Raw genomic sequence first — 18115 nt, 5'->3', positions numbered from 1 at the left:
TTTACAACATGATATTAATTTTGATATTTATCGTCTTGTGATGGATTCTTCCAAATTATGACTTTACGATGAGGTTTGAGAAAATATACGGAACCCAAAGTGATATACAAACGTTCAACTACAATGAGGTTTGAAAATATACGGAACCCAAAGTGATATATAAACGTTCAAATACTGTTACACTGCCATGGAGCATCACTATAAAAATATCTAAGGAGTGAACTTGTATCATGGGTTGCGTAATATACTCTCTGTGTGAAAATTGGGCCTCGACATAAGAATGGGCATTTAATTAAATGGCTACTCTGCCTTTTATTATTGGTTTATATTTACTGTTTGATCATCACTTTATGATCGGTGATATGTGCGAAACACACAATTGAAACTGACTCGTAAGGTGGACGCATATCTCCGAGCATAGTAGAATGGCGGATTCATGTAGAGATCGTTGTGTGTTTGGTGGCACATTCTAAATATGAATGGAGACTGGATCTCCAATACAAGCTCATCTTGTGTATAGTATAGTTTGAATAAAAAGGCTTTTCAAGATGGCGGATATCTTTTACACGATATGTGCCTGATAGCGCATGCGCCAATCTTGAGGATTAGCTTCATAAGCCCGTGGCCCATTGAACTCGTCTTGCTCGTGCAACATGACGACAGAGTGACAGCTCCTTTGAAACCACATTGACGGTAAATAATGGCGGGAACTTTTTGTATTATATATCTACGCACGTATGTGATCACCTCCCTTTAAAGAATATTATAGGTTGATATTGGTACGTCGAAATAAGAATAGCTATTTGGTATCTAGATTTTTGTGCTTGACACCTTTTTTTATTTACAATATTTGCCCCAATAGTATTGTACTCTTGACTTGGTACATAACTGTATGGTGCAAGGATCAAAGAAGCAAGACCCCTTCACTTCCCAAAAGAGTGGAAGAAAACTTTCACTTAATACAATTGAATTAAGAAATTTTGATCCGCACTCAAATGCAAGACACAAGTCCATCCAATTTGTATATTTTTAAGTTGTTCTTTATTTTCATATTCTTTCTTCTAGTAGCCTTCCTAGTAGCCAACGCGTTTCGTCCTTTTAGAGGACTTCTTCAGGGCTACAACATAAACAATAACATATTAAAAACTTTTTCTATAAAAACTTTTTTCTTTTTTTTCTTTTTTTATATACAATCAAGTTTATAATTATAATTGTAATAATTCAATACAATTTTATATTCCAAAAGGTTCATGAATCTAATCCACCAGGCACATAATCCTTCACACCAATAATGACAGAAGTACCATGTGTATCAGTATGGAAATAAGACAGTATGGGAAACTCATAGAGTACTGTCAGGCGATTAATAAAAAAACTGTACTGGAACAAAGCAGATTTCATTTTTTTCCACATTAAAACCATATGCTCGTGCATCTTTCTTTTAGGAAAGAAGGGAAGTCCTATGTTTCATTTCCTTTATCTCTGACAACAAAACAGTCCCATACATGATTATATATTTTTTTGTTCGACATTTATATACAACACAAATAATCTTAATTACAGGATACATTCTCAGATTTATTATAACAGTTAGTTTTATCAATACCTCAGCCGATGATTTTCATATAAATATTTGATTGATTCTTATTTCGGTTGTTTCTACCTCGTTTTTCTCTCTACAAGAATACATATATTACAATGATTGCATAATATCATCAGTCATATTTCAAATACCAATTATCTATCAGTGCACTAGTATGTTATAATCATATTTATATTCAGAGATCATCAAAAATCCCACATTTCTTATTGTATTTTTTTATATTTTTTTTAAGAATATAAGTGTACAAAACATATCAATCACAACGTTTTTTAAATAAAGTTGAGATATCTCTAAATTCAATCCATAATGTCATACCTTTAATAGTGTTCGGTGGTCTCTGATAATATGAAATCAGGTAGATAAATATCCTATGTATAGGAAGATATATCTTTTAATCGCTTTAGGTCATCGCTATTTCAGGCGTCTGATAAAAAGAGATAAAGAGAAAATTCTTTTGTATATGCTAAACAAACGCATATATATATATATATATATATATATAAAAAAAGGAAATATATATGTGCATGCACACATAGTGACAGGCTACATAAATCCGAGGCAGTATAAATATATGTAGCAAAGGAACAAACTGCCCTCATTAGCTCCAAATAATCGACAAGCGAGGCTATTCTGTAAACCATTATCATCCTTCTTTGAAGGAGCAACGTTCCAGGATAGAGCATCACTCTATCGTTATATTGCGTTGATGATATAGATTTAAATTTAATAATCAACGGACTTCTGCACATGTTAGCAGATAAGAATTACAAACTGGTCAGACCAAACAAAGACCTAAATGGTCCTCGCTCAAACTGGCCGTTCTCACGCCAGTGTCCTAAAGTTAACATCCAGGCAATCATGGAAGTAAACGCATACGCTAGTCGATAAGTTATATGGACCCGCCATCTTAAAAGGACCACCCATCTAAAGCTGAAAGATTCATTTACTGATATTCCTGAGATAGGGATAAGTGCTGTATTTATATCATAGACCTCTTTAGGAGAAATACATTAGTCTGATTAAAATCAAAATAGTCTACATACATCCCCTCACAATTAAATAACTCATCTTTCAAGTTCTTTTGTAGATTAAGAAGTATATCAATCACTCACCATATTTTCTTTTACAGAATCTCTGCACTGTGCACCTCTCAGCAAAAACAAAGAATGGACAAGTTTCCCTTTCATTTTCCACACATATACATGTAAACCTCAAATCACAATCCTTCACACATAAACTCAAAAGCAAATACACATTTCTATTGGTTAAACATTTCAACCCTTTCCAACTGAAATACATTTCAACCCTTCCCCCAATCTGCCTTCTGCCTGTTACCATTGAAACAGGTCATGGAACACTGCACTGAGCTCACAGGTCACAAGTTCAGCACATAATGTTCCTACACAAGACAGGAAGTGTGCTTGACTTTTCAACATATCAGCTTATCATATATAATGTTCCTTACAATCTGTTTTTGTTAACCAATAAGAATCATACCTTTAAAAAACTGAAATATATACCCTACCTTTCAGTGTAGAAAGTAGTCATACATCCAATGATTTCTTGTCTTTTTTCAAAAAACATTGCCGTGGATCCGCGCACCCAACGCGTGAGAATCCGTGCACCCAACGTGTTAGGATGCGCGCATCGTGCGCGTATTTCGCATTTTTTTTTTTTTAAAGGGGGGGCTTAGGGGGTCTTTCTGGGAACCCCTAAGCACCTCTAGAGGGTCAGAGTATTTCCACTCTGCCCCCTTTATATGTTTTACACACTTATTCCCCTTGCTTCTTCAGCCTCGCTTCTACCGAGGCAAAAAATGGCCGCCAACAGTTCCTGGTTTCGAATGTAGAGAGACACTCGACAGCCAATTAGCATTCAGCGCGCGATCGGGAGGGTGCGCGCTCGTTTCGGGGAGGGTGCGCTTATGGTGCGGGTACGGTCCGCGGATCCTCCGCGGCCATAGATATCACTAACTTTTTTACCCTAATTTTCTCAGGAACTACTGAACGGATTCACACCATATATGCAAAAGGCACGAGTCCGAACTGAGGACTACCTTTTTGCCAAATTTGGTGTCATTCCGTTCAGCGGTTCGGGCTGTAGCTGCAACAACAGATCCTATGGGAAATTGCGTGTGGAAAACGCGTTTTGGTACCCCCCTTTTTTCTCGGCCCCCCGCTTGACGGATCACCGCAAAACTTTCAGGGTAGGAGCGGAGCTGGCCAAAAGTTTGGAAAATTTTGCGAGGATTCATCAACCGGCGCTAACGTTATTCCAAATAGAATGTTGCGGATTTCCTATGGAAAATAGGTCCTAACTATAACTATCTACTGCCGACCGCCAGTAGATAATATATATATGTATATCCATCCATCCATCCACGAAACAGAAGGGCCCACACAGGAAAGGTATGCTCAAATATTTAATGAAAGCTTGCTGCTGAGATAAACAAGGGGCACTGCTTCATCTTAAAGTACAGCCTGACGCGTTTCGTGCCGTAGCACTTCCTCAAAGGCATGACAGCTGCTGGCGTGCACATACGGTTTGCGAGGCACTCTTTATATCCCTTGTGACACCTGCTCAAGTGGGCGTTGCCGCTCGCACGGCATTTTGGTATCGGTAGTGCCCCAGTTTTACTACCGTGAGTTGTCGTGCATCACAGCAGACCTAAGATAAATTAAAATCCAAGTGGGTAGCTGTTAACACCTTCTTTTACGCAGCAGACACGTACCTACGTAATTACTAAGTGCAGCTCACTGCAGTTAGTGGCACTTTTCCGGCGTACACATGAATTTTTAAGATCGCCACTTCTGTTAGCGGGACTTAACAAAAATAAGATGCAAGGTGGGTGCTCCAATTGCAAAAACTGCTGCTAACCCCATTTCACGATATTTACAATGAAAATCTCGTATGGCAATATCCCCCCAAAACTGCCGCTAACTCCAGTTAGAGGCCGTTTTTTAAGACCAGAAAATAGCTGGTCTTAAAATTGGTGCAAACACTTCTGTCTACATATTAGATGTTTGTGTGCTGGACAGCGCTGCAAGGAAATTTGCTGTGTTGCCCTGCGCCAAAACAAAAGGACAGGGATGCGCCGCACCCTATCAATAAGATAGGGCACATTCCTGGGCCCCATTCATGAAAAGTGTTGTATCGCTGTAACAAAACAGTGTTGTGCCATTTTTCACTGCGCCCTCCTTGCGACACCATGGATGCGCCGTATTCAATGTACGGCGCTCCGTGTCGCAATCAATGACAGATACGTCTGGAATCCTGACGTATCTGCCAGCGCTAAAGTCAAGCATTGCTACAGTTGTGTTGCAGGCATGACGCAACTTCAGCAATGCAGGGGGCAGCCTATCCCTATGGCACTGTCACAAATACGCCTGCCATGAGGCAGGTGTAAGGATTTGACGCAGTGGTGTCCTAAAATTGACGCAGTGAAATCTGAGAGACTTCAATGTGCCAATTCTACAAGGCTTTGTTGCATGGGAATGCCCACTGTGCATACATCATACCTGACGCAGGTATATTGTGGCACAGGGCTTCACAAGGTCACGCATATGACTAGATGTGTCACTATGTAAATACGGCGCAACGTAGTGCAAGATTCATGCTGCAAGTACGTCAAGAAAATGACGCACCAGCGCCATTAAACTGCCGGAAGGGGCTCCGGATTAAGCCCCCCTGTCTTTTTCCCCTACGATGGCGCACAATGTCTGCCATGTGCCAAAGGAGGCACCCTTGCGCCATGTTTTTAGGGTGACTGTGTTGTGGAATTGATTGTTTTTGTGGCTCCAGCTCCACTCGAGATATCTGCAGATGCGTCTGGACTAGTGGATGGCGGTAGTGAACCAGTTGTGCTTCTTGGAGTGTTGTTTGCTGGGTCTTTTCTTGAGGGATGCCAGGGTGTCGGTGCAGTTGGAGGTCCATCGGTGGAGGTTGCGCGCTGCGGTGTTGGCATCTGTAAGTGTGGTGCTGAGGAAGTTGACGAGAAGTTCTTTGGTAGCCTTGATCTAGCTGCGACAGGGGGGGGCGATGATGGCGTTGGTGGAAGTTGGCCGTGGTGAAGGCGTGATGTATGCAATGATTATCGGTCTAGGCGAGTCCTGTGGTGTGACTGTAGTTGAAGTTCCCGCTGGCGGAGAAGACGGGCTCCAGCGTGTGTCCGGCTATGTGGGTTGGTGCAGTAACTAGCTGCTTGAGACCGATGTTGGTGAGGTTCCCCAGGAGGGAGGTGGTGTTCCGGTCACTGGGGATGTCCAGGTTTAACTTGAGGTCTCTCAGTAGGATATAGTAGGTGGATGGGAGAGCATGTGGTGCGATAAGGTCAACAATGGCATTGGGAAATGGGGGTTCTTGGCCCGGGGGCCTGTAGACGAGAGTGCCGTGGAGGGTGGTGTTGGGTAGGTCGGGATCAGGAAATAGAGGTGTTCCATGGTCGCCGTTTAGTCATTAGAGTGCGTGGTCAGTCAGTGTGCTTTTGTAAACGATGGCAATGCCTCCTCCTGGACGGTCGTGTTGGTCCTTGAGGGTGATTTTGCAGGGGGTTGGTCCAGGTTTCCGTAAAGAAGGCGTTGTCTGAAGAGGTGGCGTTGAGGAGGTCCCAGATTTCTGTGGCGTATTTGTGGAGGGACCACATGTTGAGGAGGATGCAGTTGAGCTAGTCGATTGCGCTGTTGGTCGGCTGGGCGGTATGAAGCGCTGGTGTGCTGATGTGGCAGGAGGACCGTTTGCAGTTTCAGCAGGCACAGGGTGCAAGGGTATTCTTTGGTGATGCTAGATGGCAGGCGGCGTGGCATCCAGGTTTGAGGGCGAGGAGGGTACTGGGGTTGTAGCGGGGGAGTGTCCGAGAGGCAGGGCCTCTGGTGCTGGGCGCGGTACAGGGGCGGACGGATGCAGTCGAGCTTGCCTTCGGCGCACCAGTGGCACGCCCGCTGGGCATGGCCGCACAGCATCTGCTATTAAGTAGTGCTTCAGGGGGGCTGGGCAGCTGGGAGGCGGGAAAGGACACCAAAGGGGATGCTGACACGATGGATCGCAGCGGCAACGAGGGAGAGAATAGGGAAAAGGGAACTGCAAAAAAGCAAAGGAAAAACAAAGCAAAGATAACAAAAAAACAAAGGTAGAAAAGCATAAAGATGAACAGGAACAGCAGAAAAGAGGGACAGGAGGGCAATCAAGCTGCAGAGCAGTGACACTCTACCACTGGACCACAGGTATGAGGCTCGGGCAGGAGCATGTGGGTGGAGGAGTGACTCGAACACCTGACCTCCGGGTCAGATGAACCAGCAGCTTCAGATGGGGACAGCAGCAGCAATAACCAGACAGCGCAGCTCTGTGGGAAGAGGAAGTCCACTAGGCGTTAGTACCCCATACACCCAAAAGCAGACAAACGGGTCAAGGAAAGGCAGCACAACCCGGTTGCCTCTTCCGATCTAACAGTGGTGACCAGATTCTGTGTTCCCCAGCAAGTGACGGCGGATCAAACTTTATACCCAAGGGCCTAGGCCAGAACCGGCCCCCATGCCCCTGGCAACCACTGCCACCAATGGCCGATCTCAGCGACTTGAACCAGTTAGTGCAGTCCCCCACCAGTCTTGTGCGATGCTCTCAGTGATGTAGGTCAGCCGCAGCGCAGGGATTGCTCAGGGCACGGTGTGCGTCACCCTCAGGCACTAGGCCTGGGCCCGACTCGCCCCCGGGCCGCCTCCGCTACGCGTTCCACCTTCTAACCTAGACATTAACACCGGGGTTCAATGCGCTGCACTCTCTCCAAATCTAAGACTCAGCCAGCAGCAGCCTCAGCCAGGTGAGATTTCACAAGCCTGGGTACAGCAGTCGCCGACAAGTCCGCTGGGGAACCTCCCGATGCAGGTGATGCAACAGGGCCACCATAGGTGTGAAGTTACAGCGCTTCTGCCACACAAGTTTGGCGCAGCTAAGGGGCATCACCCTCCACAGCGTCCAGCCAGCGCAACATCCTCCAGCCTGTGATACAGAGAGGCGTAGCTCACCATGGTAATCTCCTCCGTACACTTCGGTGTAGTGGGATGCAATGCAGACTTCCCTATGTTGGTGCGCAGGAGCACCTCTACCGTTCACAGCTCCAAGGTGTGCCAGGCGGGGTTCTCACATGAATGAATGAATACACACTTATATAGCGCATGGCTACCATGGGCATCCCAGCGCTTTCTGTGACATCTTATCATTCACCACTGATCATGGAAAGGGAAAGGTCTTCAACTGCTTCCTGAACCTGAGATAGTCAAGTTTAAGACGAATAGGGTCTGGAAGCTGGTTCCAGACCTTAGCTGCGTTGTATGGGAACCGCCGGCCTCCCGTCCGCGACCGTTTAATCCTAGGGACTACAAGAAGTTGTTTATTATTGGATCTAAGGGTTCTATTGGTGCGATATAATTGCACCATAGGCTGGATAATTGGAGGGCCATAATACACATTGCCTTAAACCTGATTCTTTCCTAAACAGGAAGCCAATACAACCGGCTGAGTGCCATCTTAGCAGAACAACATTTCGGGACATTCATTAAAAGGCAAGCCGCACAATTCTGGACAGTCTGTAAGATCCTCGTCGTTCCTTGTGGCGCACCCAGGTAAACTGCATTGGCGTAATCCAGCCGGGATAGAATAAGAGCTTAGACCAACATACGCCTGGCTTCAAACGGAAGAAGATGAAGAATCTTCCTTATCATTCTAAGAAGGCCATAACAGTTAGACGCAACTTTACGTGCTTGCACTGTGAAATTAAGATTGCGATCAAACCATACGCCCAAACTCTTAATTTGTTTCTTTGGGACAGGAGGGGGGCCAAGACAGCTGGGCCACATAAGATCTAAGTTAACAGAGGACGCATGGCTCAGTATCATGATTTCTGTCTTGGCACCATTCAATTTAAGAAAAGACAAATTCATCCATTCCGAAACCTTCTCCTGGCAAGGGGTTAAACCCGATCCAGCTATGTATTGCCGACTAAGGGACACCACCAACTGGGTATCGTCAGCGTACATAACAGTGTGGATACCCCAGGGAGCTACCACCTCCGGTTTGTGTAAGATCCTCCTTTATTGAACGTGCAGTTATATAATCCGCACATATTCTCAGCAGTTCAGTTTCCCTACATATTGACAGCATACTGTTGGTGTGTCACTCTGAGCCATGTGGATATGTTATGTAATACATTGATTTGCATACCGACAGTAGACATACGTGTTAGTTCACAACATTCATCATTTCAACTGTATGGCATTTGTATACTATTTGTGTCCATGTCAATACACTTGCAACAGTTTTATGACCAAGTTCGACTTTCTATAGTGATAGGGAGACTTTACAAAGCAACCAGCTACTAGACTCGGTCCTATTCATCAGTAAGCCATGCTCAATATATAATGTTATACGCATCAGCTTCTGGATGGTAGATCATCAATTTCCCCACTAAATTTAGATGGTTCTCTTCGCTGTTTTTTTTTTTTTTACCACTCATTTGGTAGCATCCAGTCTCTAGGTGTGTATGGATGGTGCCCATGCTGCCTTTTTAACTTGGCCGATTCTGCACTTAACTAGCAACAGTGCTAAATCAACCAAAGTACATTCTGGTTTCCTTCACACGGAATGGTCAAATTAACCTATTAAGCATGCGTCTGGAGCAACCTCAAGGTGCACACAGTTGCTCCCTTAGTCGCTTTAACCACATCCACCATCTAAAGTGCTAGTACAAGCATTTTCATACCATGAATAAGAATTCAACGTCCACGACAGACCATCTAGGTTATGACCCTGCACTTGAGCCGTAAAACTTTACAACATCAAACTTCTCTGCATCCTTGTTTTTTGTAGGCACAGGGATAGACATGTCCTATTATCCACCCCCAAATGCCCTCCTATTCACCAACAACCAGCCCTCTCATTCACCACCCCCACCCGCCCTCTTGTTCATCCCCCCATCCACCGTCCCATTCATCACCACTGTCCCGATCACCACAGTTCCCTATCCGCAGCCACCCTTCTGTTCACCACCCCCACCCTCCCTCCACTTCACCAAATCCACTTCACCCCCACCCAGTTGCTAAAAGCAATAGCTCGCCCATAGGCGAGACATATTGTCTTTGCCAATGCTTGTTTAATCCTACACCTGTTTTTAAATTATGTTTTTTGCATGTTTTACATGTCAAATTTTTTCAAGACTCGGCACGTGCATGGAATATTTAAGTCAAGTCAGACTGTAGGCGTGGGTCTCCCTGTTAGTTTGTTGGCTCACCCACTTTTATGTAATTCACCCTTTCACAGTGGCTTCTCCATATGGGTTTTAATGCATATTATTGTGTTTAAAGCTCTTCAAGTAACGGATATGACCGCAGAATTATACACAAACACAGTCACATATTTGATGTAATGTGACAAAGTCCTACGAAAGAGGTTTGGTGGCATGCCCTCTGCCTGCATTAGATTAAGCAGTAATTTAACACATATTTTGGAAACGTGTATTAAAATTATACTTAATTACTCATCTGTATAGCCACCCCATCTAGAGAAGTTCCAGCTGGGTGATGGGGAAATGTTATTAATCAGAAATGAAAGACTTAACATAATTGCATCCAGCCTGACTACGGTTATACTTTTTTATATTTTTCCCCATGCCTGTGATACAACAGAGTACACACTGGATTCTGTTTTACCTATCAAACGATTCTTATAGTAGGATAAAAAAAAGTGTTATCATAATTTCTCCTATGTGGTATCGTTGTGAAGTACTAACACATATATGTATCTTTAGGCTATCGCCCACCACCATTCTCTGAAAAATTCTTCCTGGTTGTGATTGAAAAGAACCTTCGGAACCAGTCTGTTCTTAATATGTGGCACCTTCATCTTCAGTCCGTTCAAGCACGTGTTGGTGAGTGAACCAGCTTTTCAAGGAACCCAGAAACACCTAATTTGTTTTTAACTGCTTTTGAAATGGTTGTTTACAAAATGTGATTTTAGAGAAAGTTAACGTCATCACAAGTTTTGCATTGTATGTCTGCTCCACTGTATCAAACCGAGCATTCTGCTCCTCCACAAGGTTGAGCGCTTTTGTTCTTCAACCACCAAAAGGCCAATTTATTTTGATCAGGAACTGACCCTCCCAAAAACAATTGAGTGGTTTCCCACAGCTGTAATAAAATTTGTGAGGCAAACCAATCCATTGAAAAACTCCAAAGAGCCGTTCACTGATTTTGGAGGACAAACTAACCAACAAGTGGTCACTCTAGTACCCAAGGACTGTTGTTTTTAAATGAACAATTCCTTGTCATCGGATTCTTTCTGATATCCATAAATAGAAGACTACCTCTGCACAAGTGCTGAATCCCTGGAACACCATTTAGATAAAATAATTTTTATAGGTGCATAGCGTGCCCATAGGAGGCAACGTTTTCTACATTTTCTGCTTTTCATCCAACTTTTAAAAAACAATTTCAATTGGCCAAACTAATACTAACATGTATTTGGCTGAAAACACCACTGTGATAAAAATGGAGATTATTTTGACCACACTCACAGGTACCTCAGCACTGTATCCTTGAGAAGTTCAATGGCAGCCAGCCTTCCCTTCGTGGAGTGGAGGGCTAGTGTGGCATTTCATTATTCTGGCTGATTTAAAAACGATCCCTCAACACTGCTGTGTTTTTAAGGCTAATCCTGGACGAAAACCTTAATTTTTTTAATCTTTTTTCTGAAGTAAGTGCCTTTTTAGGTCTCGCCTACGCAGCGCACATGCGCTGCATAGGCAAAAAGACCTTTAGCAATCACTTCGGCTTTTTAGCCAAAAACGTGCACGCGTTCCATTGCCTTCAATGGCAACGCATGCACGTGTGGCGATTCATTTGCGGGAGCGAGCTTGACACCATATGTTTGTAATTAACTTGCAAACACATGGTGCCCAAGGCTCGCTCCCGCAAGGGAATTGCTGTGTGTTCTCTCGCCCTCCCCCCACCCCTCCCACTTGTGTAGACTGCTTCTCTCAGATGTTTGTCACTTCCTCTCTTTTACACATGTGCTCCTCAAACCCTCTCTACTTCCTTTAGACCCACACACAAAGTCGATAACTCCTCTTCCTCTCTTTGATATACACACCCTGTTTGCCTCACTCCTCATCTATCTGTTTCTCCTATGTTTCTCTTTCGCTCTCTCCCTTTGCCCCATCTTGTTTAGCTATGGCCGGTGAAGAAAACGTCCCTAATGACAGCATACATTTGAAGCCTCTCTTTCAAACACTAATGCATGTCTGTATAATAATGTGGCTGCCGCTCTCCAAAGGTACAGGGAACATTTGATGGGCAGGCCTGCTGGATCACATTTTGCAGCTGTACAATACCTCAATGGCGTTCTGCTGCATGACGGGACAGAGTGCTGCACTGAATTTCCACATTGGTCGACCTTGGAAACTCTTTATCAGAGCCCCAATAAATGATCATGCTATCTGCTGCATTTCAACAGCTAGTGCTAGATCTGAGATGTATTTCATGTTCGTCCTCAGAAAAAAAGTTTTTCTGTAAAAAATTATCACTGCTCTAACAAACATTTTCAAATCCAGTAGGTTTCGTCTAAGTGAAATCTATTGCCTTTGGCAACATTTCTTCTTTACATGTTGTACAGCAGTTGCGCTGTGGTGAAGCATGGCTTAAAAGTAAAAAAAAAAAAATGCTATGACGTAGTAAAATAGCGCTATAATTTTAGGGTGTTTTTTTTTTACTTTAAACCATGTTGCACAGAAGATAACCTGCTCTGCAACATGTAAACAAAAACATTGACTAACGCAATAGATTGTGCATAGGCGAAACATATTGGATTTGCCAATCATGTTTCTTTTGTCTTCAGCACTCCATGAGAATGCATATGTGTTCTTGCTCTGTTTCTCTCCTGTTTCCTTTCACATCATCCCCACCCCCCAGGCTCACTGTGCTGCTTCCCTTTGCCACACCATCTCATCCACTGTTTCACAGCCAGGTTTTTCTTTATAATTATTATTTGTCAGAGGGGAGGAGCCACTGCATACCTCAGTACGTTACTGAACGAAGCATAACACTGTTTCTTAACCATGGAAAACTGACAATACAATTTTTGAGGCAATTCAGAAACTGATTATTTATATAACTAGTATACTGGTATATAAATGTAGTGGGAGTAATGTACAAATTGTCATAATAATGAGTGTTAAACTGGAGCAATGGAAAACTGATATGGCAATGTGGAAAGTGACATGACTTTGAGGAAACTGGCATGGCTGTTTCCTGGGGGACATATGGATACTGACATGACAATGTTTGCTTTTCTAGGGCTTATCAGAGAGTTTGGTGGTCCATGCCTTATCCTCGAAAGGAAGCACTTTCCCTACAGCTCCTCAAGATAGGGAATCCAAGAAGCTGGATCATCTTGGGAAGAAGATGTTTTCTTCCTCCTGTTTAGGACTAGGGTCGGTGAACACCACATATCTCATGGGCCGTTACACACATTCGGTGTGGGACACTGTTGCGCACGTGCTGCCACAGTGCCCGGAGGAGGCCCGGACTGTGCTCGCCCACGTTGTTGCTGAGAGTCGAGCTGCCACAAAGTTCACCATCCGGTGTGGGCTGGATACCGCCGACTAGCTGGGTAGGACGATTTCCACATCGGTAGCCCTGAGGCTCTACACCTGGCTGAGAACCTCTGGCTTCTCTGGGGATGTCCAATCTACCCTTTTGGGCATGCCCTTTGATGTCGGCTGCATGTTTGGTGACAAGGCGGATAACGCGCTTGAACGCTTCAAGGACCCTAGGGCTAGGGCTACGGCCAGGTCCTTGGGCCTGGCATCAACTTCTCGCCCCATGCAGTCTGCCTTTCATGGCCAGGACGGATGAAGTCAGCCGCCGGTGCATGATGGATCACAAATGGCGTCTTCACTCGGAGCTGGTTCAAGGTCTCTTTCAGCATTGGGGAGAGCCTTGGTTAGATCTATTCGCCACTGAAGAGAAAGCCCAATGTCAGCAGTTCTGCATGTTGGAATTTCCAAGGCGGCGTTCGCTGGGCGACGCTATTCATCGCGAGTGAAATTGCGGACGTTTATACGCCTTTCCACCTATACCACTTCTGCCCAGAGTGCTGAAGAAGGTCAAGCGCGACCGGGCCCAAGTCATTCTTGTGGCTCCTGACTGGGTGCGAAGAGTCTGGTATCTTGAGCTATTGAACATGGCCATCGATCCTCCGATCAGACTGCCTCTTCGGGAGGATCTTCTGTCGCCGCATCAGGGGATGGTCCCCCACCCGAACCTGTCCAATCTCCTCCTTGCGTGGAGATTGAGCGGCGACAGTTGACAGCTTTCGACCTCCCTTCCGAAGTCTGTAATATCATCTTGGCAGCCAGGCGTCCCTCTACTAAAACAGTATAAGCCTGGCGATGGAACAAATTTGTGGCATGGTGCACAGCAAAGGCTCTGGATCCCCTTTCTGAGGTTCTCCTCTTCATACTGTCTTTGGGCTCTGCTCTGGGCACCCTTTAAGGCTATTTTTGGGCCATTTCGGCCTTTCTTCACCTTCCTGATCAGCCTTCTCTTTTCAAGTCCCCTATTGTAAATATGTTTCTGAAGGGCATTACTCACCTCTTTCCTCCTATTCCTTTCGTAATGGCCCAGTGAGATTTGAATATTTTCTTAACTTACTTTATGTGCGCTCCTTTCAAGCCACTACACTCTGTCCTCTGAGTCTTGACTTTAAAAAATGATTTTCTGGTTGCCATCACCTCTGCTTGCAGGGTGAGTGAGCTTCAGGTGCTATCTTCTAAACCTCCTTTCCTTGCTGTACATCCGGACAAGGCTGTTCTTTCAACTAGGCCTTCTTTGCTACTCAAGGTGGGTACCTATTTCCACATAGGACAGACCATCACTTTGCCCACCTTCTTCCCGCCACCGCATCCTTCCAAGAAGGAGGAAAGACTCCACTGTCTGGATCCAAAATTTGCGTTATCATTTTATCTGGATCGCACAAAACAATCCGGGTGGACGATCAACTCTTTGTTGGCTATATGGGCGCCAAGAAATGTCGAGCCGTGCAAAAACAGACCATTTCTTTATGTGTTGTCCTGTGAGTTAAGATCTGTTATTCCATGGCGAAAAAGGAGCCTCCGGGTGGACTGTGTACCCATTCCACCAGGGTGACTGCAGCCACTACTGCTTTGGGATGGAGTCCCCCTCAGTGACATCTGCCCGGCAGCCACGTGGGTATCACTGCACACTTTCACTAAACATTACTGCCTGGATTGTCAAGTCCGGAGAGACAGCTTTTTTGGCCAGTTCTCCAGGACTTTCTGGTGTCAACTTAGTTAGCATTTCCACCTCCGGGGTTGGTATTGCTGAGGTATCTACGGTAAGAAATTTATAACTAATGGTCTCTTTCAGATGAACAAGTTACTTACCTTCGGTAACAAAATATTATAAGAGACATATATTAGTTATAGATTCCTTACCGCCCCACCCATCCTCCCCGTTCTGCGAACTGACTTCTAGAGTAGCGGACTTCCTTTCAGGGCCCTAGTTTTGTGCACTAGTGGTCAGTGTCTTGCATGGCTCTGTGCTTCTGGCATGGAATATTCTGTAAAAAAAAACTGACTTCAGCACGCAGGGGTGGCATCTAAGTAGATACCGCAATGTCATCCCGGCGAACACAACGCCGATGACGGACGCAGAGTCGACCGACGCCACCTACCGACACGCAGGGGTACTGCTGAGAAAAACCCCTCTGGATCCGGTCTGACGCCTGGGGGTAATTCTAAGGTAAGGAATCTATAACTAATATATGTCTCTTACAGATACATAGTTACCAAAGGTAAGTAACTTGTTTATACAGACCCATGTAGTATGATTGGTTAACTGGCCACAAGCACGTGTTCCCGGGCCCTTTTATTTGCAGGGTCACATCACTCGTGACCTCTGTGGTGGATGGGTGTGGGATGAAAGTGTGTCCAGCCCTCGAGGGAGTGGCTGGCAATCTAAGTGCCTGCTGAGAGACTAGGACACTACATGCCTTCCAAACTTTATTAAAACAAAACATAGAGTCCCACCTAAGGAAATAAACTATGCACATAAGACACCACTCTTGTCTCTCAGTCTTGAGAGGCAGTCCGCAGGACAACTGTGGACATGTGCAGCTGGGAACACCTGGGCATCTCAGCACATGTCCATAATATAAACAGCTACTACTAGGCACGAACAATGTGTCGATGGAGCCTGGATTCTCTGGCAGCCTGTCTGTAGGATCAATGTCTATTTACACACTGTTACGGACCTTTGTGCTCTTGTGGTGATGCTCTTAGTGTTATACTACTCAAACATGGTGCATCAGGAGCATCTGTGGAGTCCCGCTAAAGAGTTCGCTTGAGTGCACCTGGGCACTATGATGACAAAACTGCCAGGACTGGGATGGCGTTGATGATGCTTAGGACGTTATCCTCCTAAGCCTCAGTGCCTCCCTGTACCTTGTCAGTGGAGACGCTTCCAGACCTCCTCTCGTGCCAGGATCCCTGGGTGAACGAATTTCCTTGAGGCACTTATGCGGGGCTGCCACAATCACGTGGGGACTGTGTAGGGCTGCTAGTGGGCTGCCTAGAGGCCAATGCAGGATCACTGACAGGATCCGATGACCCTGTTCTTGCAACCTCCAGCATAGGTGACTTAATGGTCGGTGTGCTTGCCAACAGAACACAAGGGCACATGGGCTATCGGATAGCCCATGGACACTTGGTCTCTAACTTCGATAGGGGTGCCTCGGTATCTTGGTGCCTTGGAGGTGCAAGGCTCCACCCTGTTGATGAGTTGCTCCTTGGTTGGATTGGGTGATGCACATTGCAATGCTGTTGTGGTTGCCATTAGACCTGGATGACAGATGGTGATGATTTGCCTGGAGTGAGTTCAACTTGAGGGACTTTGCAGCCACATAGTTCGGTGTCTTTGCTGAGGCTGTTCTTCACCCGTGGCATCTGTGGTCACAAGCATGGATGCTGTCTGACTTGGACTGCCGATGCTCGGGAATTAACGGTTGCACTGGGAAGCGTTGGGGCGAGACTCGGTTCACGCTTTCTGCTGCTTACATTTGGTTCTCCCATTGAGTTGTCTCCAGGGACGTAGCTCCGCCTTGGATGCTGTCTTGTGTCTGCGGGTGCGCTCTTGTCTTGTGGTTGTATGAGTCCTTGTTCTTCTCCCCTTTGGTGAGCTCACCAGCACACCTGTGTTCGTCCAGTTCTTCAGGGTGACTGTATTGTCACTCTTTTCTTCCTTCATGATTTGGCATCGTGCCACATTCTGTTCATGTTGCAGTGGTGGCAGCTTGCCACTTGGGGACGTGCGGCGCTCCTAATGCCTGTAATGGGCCGATGTACGACTCAGACCTAAGGCAGTAATGAGACCCTCCCTTTATTGTCACTGGCCCACTGCGGGGCTTCGCTGGTGCAGTGAAGATGTAGAGGCTTTCCCTCCTGCATTCGGGCCATGCAAGGCCTTTCCTCCTCTCTCATCTCTGGGGGAATGCTGGATACCTGGCAGACAACCAGGCTCTCTTGGTTCATGACGGTGTCTTGGAGGGTGCCCTCACTCTTTTCAAATGTGGTGATGATGGTCACTTCCCACCAGAGGGGTACAGTGCTCTTCTTCGCCTTTTAGGAGAAAGTCAGCCAGTTTGTCTTCTGTTCCCAGGTAGCTTGCAGGGGCAGCAAGAGACCACTAGGCGTCTGCAGTGCTGAGTGTGTTGCTGGATTAGTAGCTGGTCCTTGTGGTGCTCTACCAGTAGCTGTTTTGGCTGACTGAGGTGAGGTCACCGAACCATGAAGTCTCTTTGTTGATCAGAGCAGCAGGGCATCCTTGTACAAATCACTATTTTTCCGTTGGGGCCGTTTATTTGCAGACTGCTGTGCTCTAATGCAGTAGCTGGGTAGGCCCGTAGGTAGCACTGCAGCCAGTTTTCTTAATGATCTGCCTTGGTTCCCACAATTTTAGTTTTAGCTGGACACTTAGCCATGTCCTCAGGGGCTCTCTGTAGGGCACTAGCGGGGCTCGTACCATGCAGTGGCCGGTTATGCATGATATTAGTCTCTGCCTCCTCAAGACTATTTCTGATCAGATGCAGTAACACCAAATGAACACTAGGTGGCACTGCAACGTATTTGTCCATAGGCCCGGCAGTCTTTTCTCCAACTGCAGGCCTCAACAGTTGATGCAAAAGTAAGTGCTGAGTCCCTCGCTGCTGACGCTTCTTTCCAGGGCGCCTGCTCACAGCAACTAGGCGTCCGTTTACAAGTGGCTGCACAGGTATGGGAGCAAAGACATGTTCTCAGTGATGGTTCTGTTCTGTTTAGTGTTTTCTCATGTCGCCCTGGCGCATAGAGGTCCACACACGACTGTTTGGGGCTAGTCTCGCTACGCCCGTGTTAGCACTATAGTTGTCAGGGGGCCTCTACTTGAGCCGCGCCCTCATAGCTGCCAAGGTTTC

General features: G+C 45.8%; 1 protein-coding gene across 3 annotated transcripts in view; it reads left to right on the top strand.

Moving 5' to 3' along the window:
• The window catches only part of DMXL2 (Dmx like 2), a 2034639-nt gene that overhangs the window by 552508 nt on the left and 1464016 nt on the right, over positions 1-18115 (top strand). For all 3 annotated transcript variants that reach the window (XM_085644194.1, XM_085644192.1, XM_085644193.1), the window contains exon 16: positions 10398-10517. In XM_085644194.1, coding sequence (XP_085500320.1) covers positions 10398-10517 — 120 coding nt within the window. The remainder of the gene's footprint in view (positions 1-10397; positions 10518-18115) is intronic.

The sequence above is a fragment of the Triturus cristatus genome, chromosome 3_1 (genome assembly GCF_964204655.1).
Source record: "Triturus cristatus chromosome 3_1, aTriCri1.1, whole genome shotgun sequence".
NCBI classification, from domain to species: Eukaryota; Metazoa; Chordata; class Amphibia; order Caudata; family Salamandridae; genus Triturus; species Triturus cristatus.
This window is presented reverse-complemented; position numbering and strand designations above follow the sequence as displayed.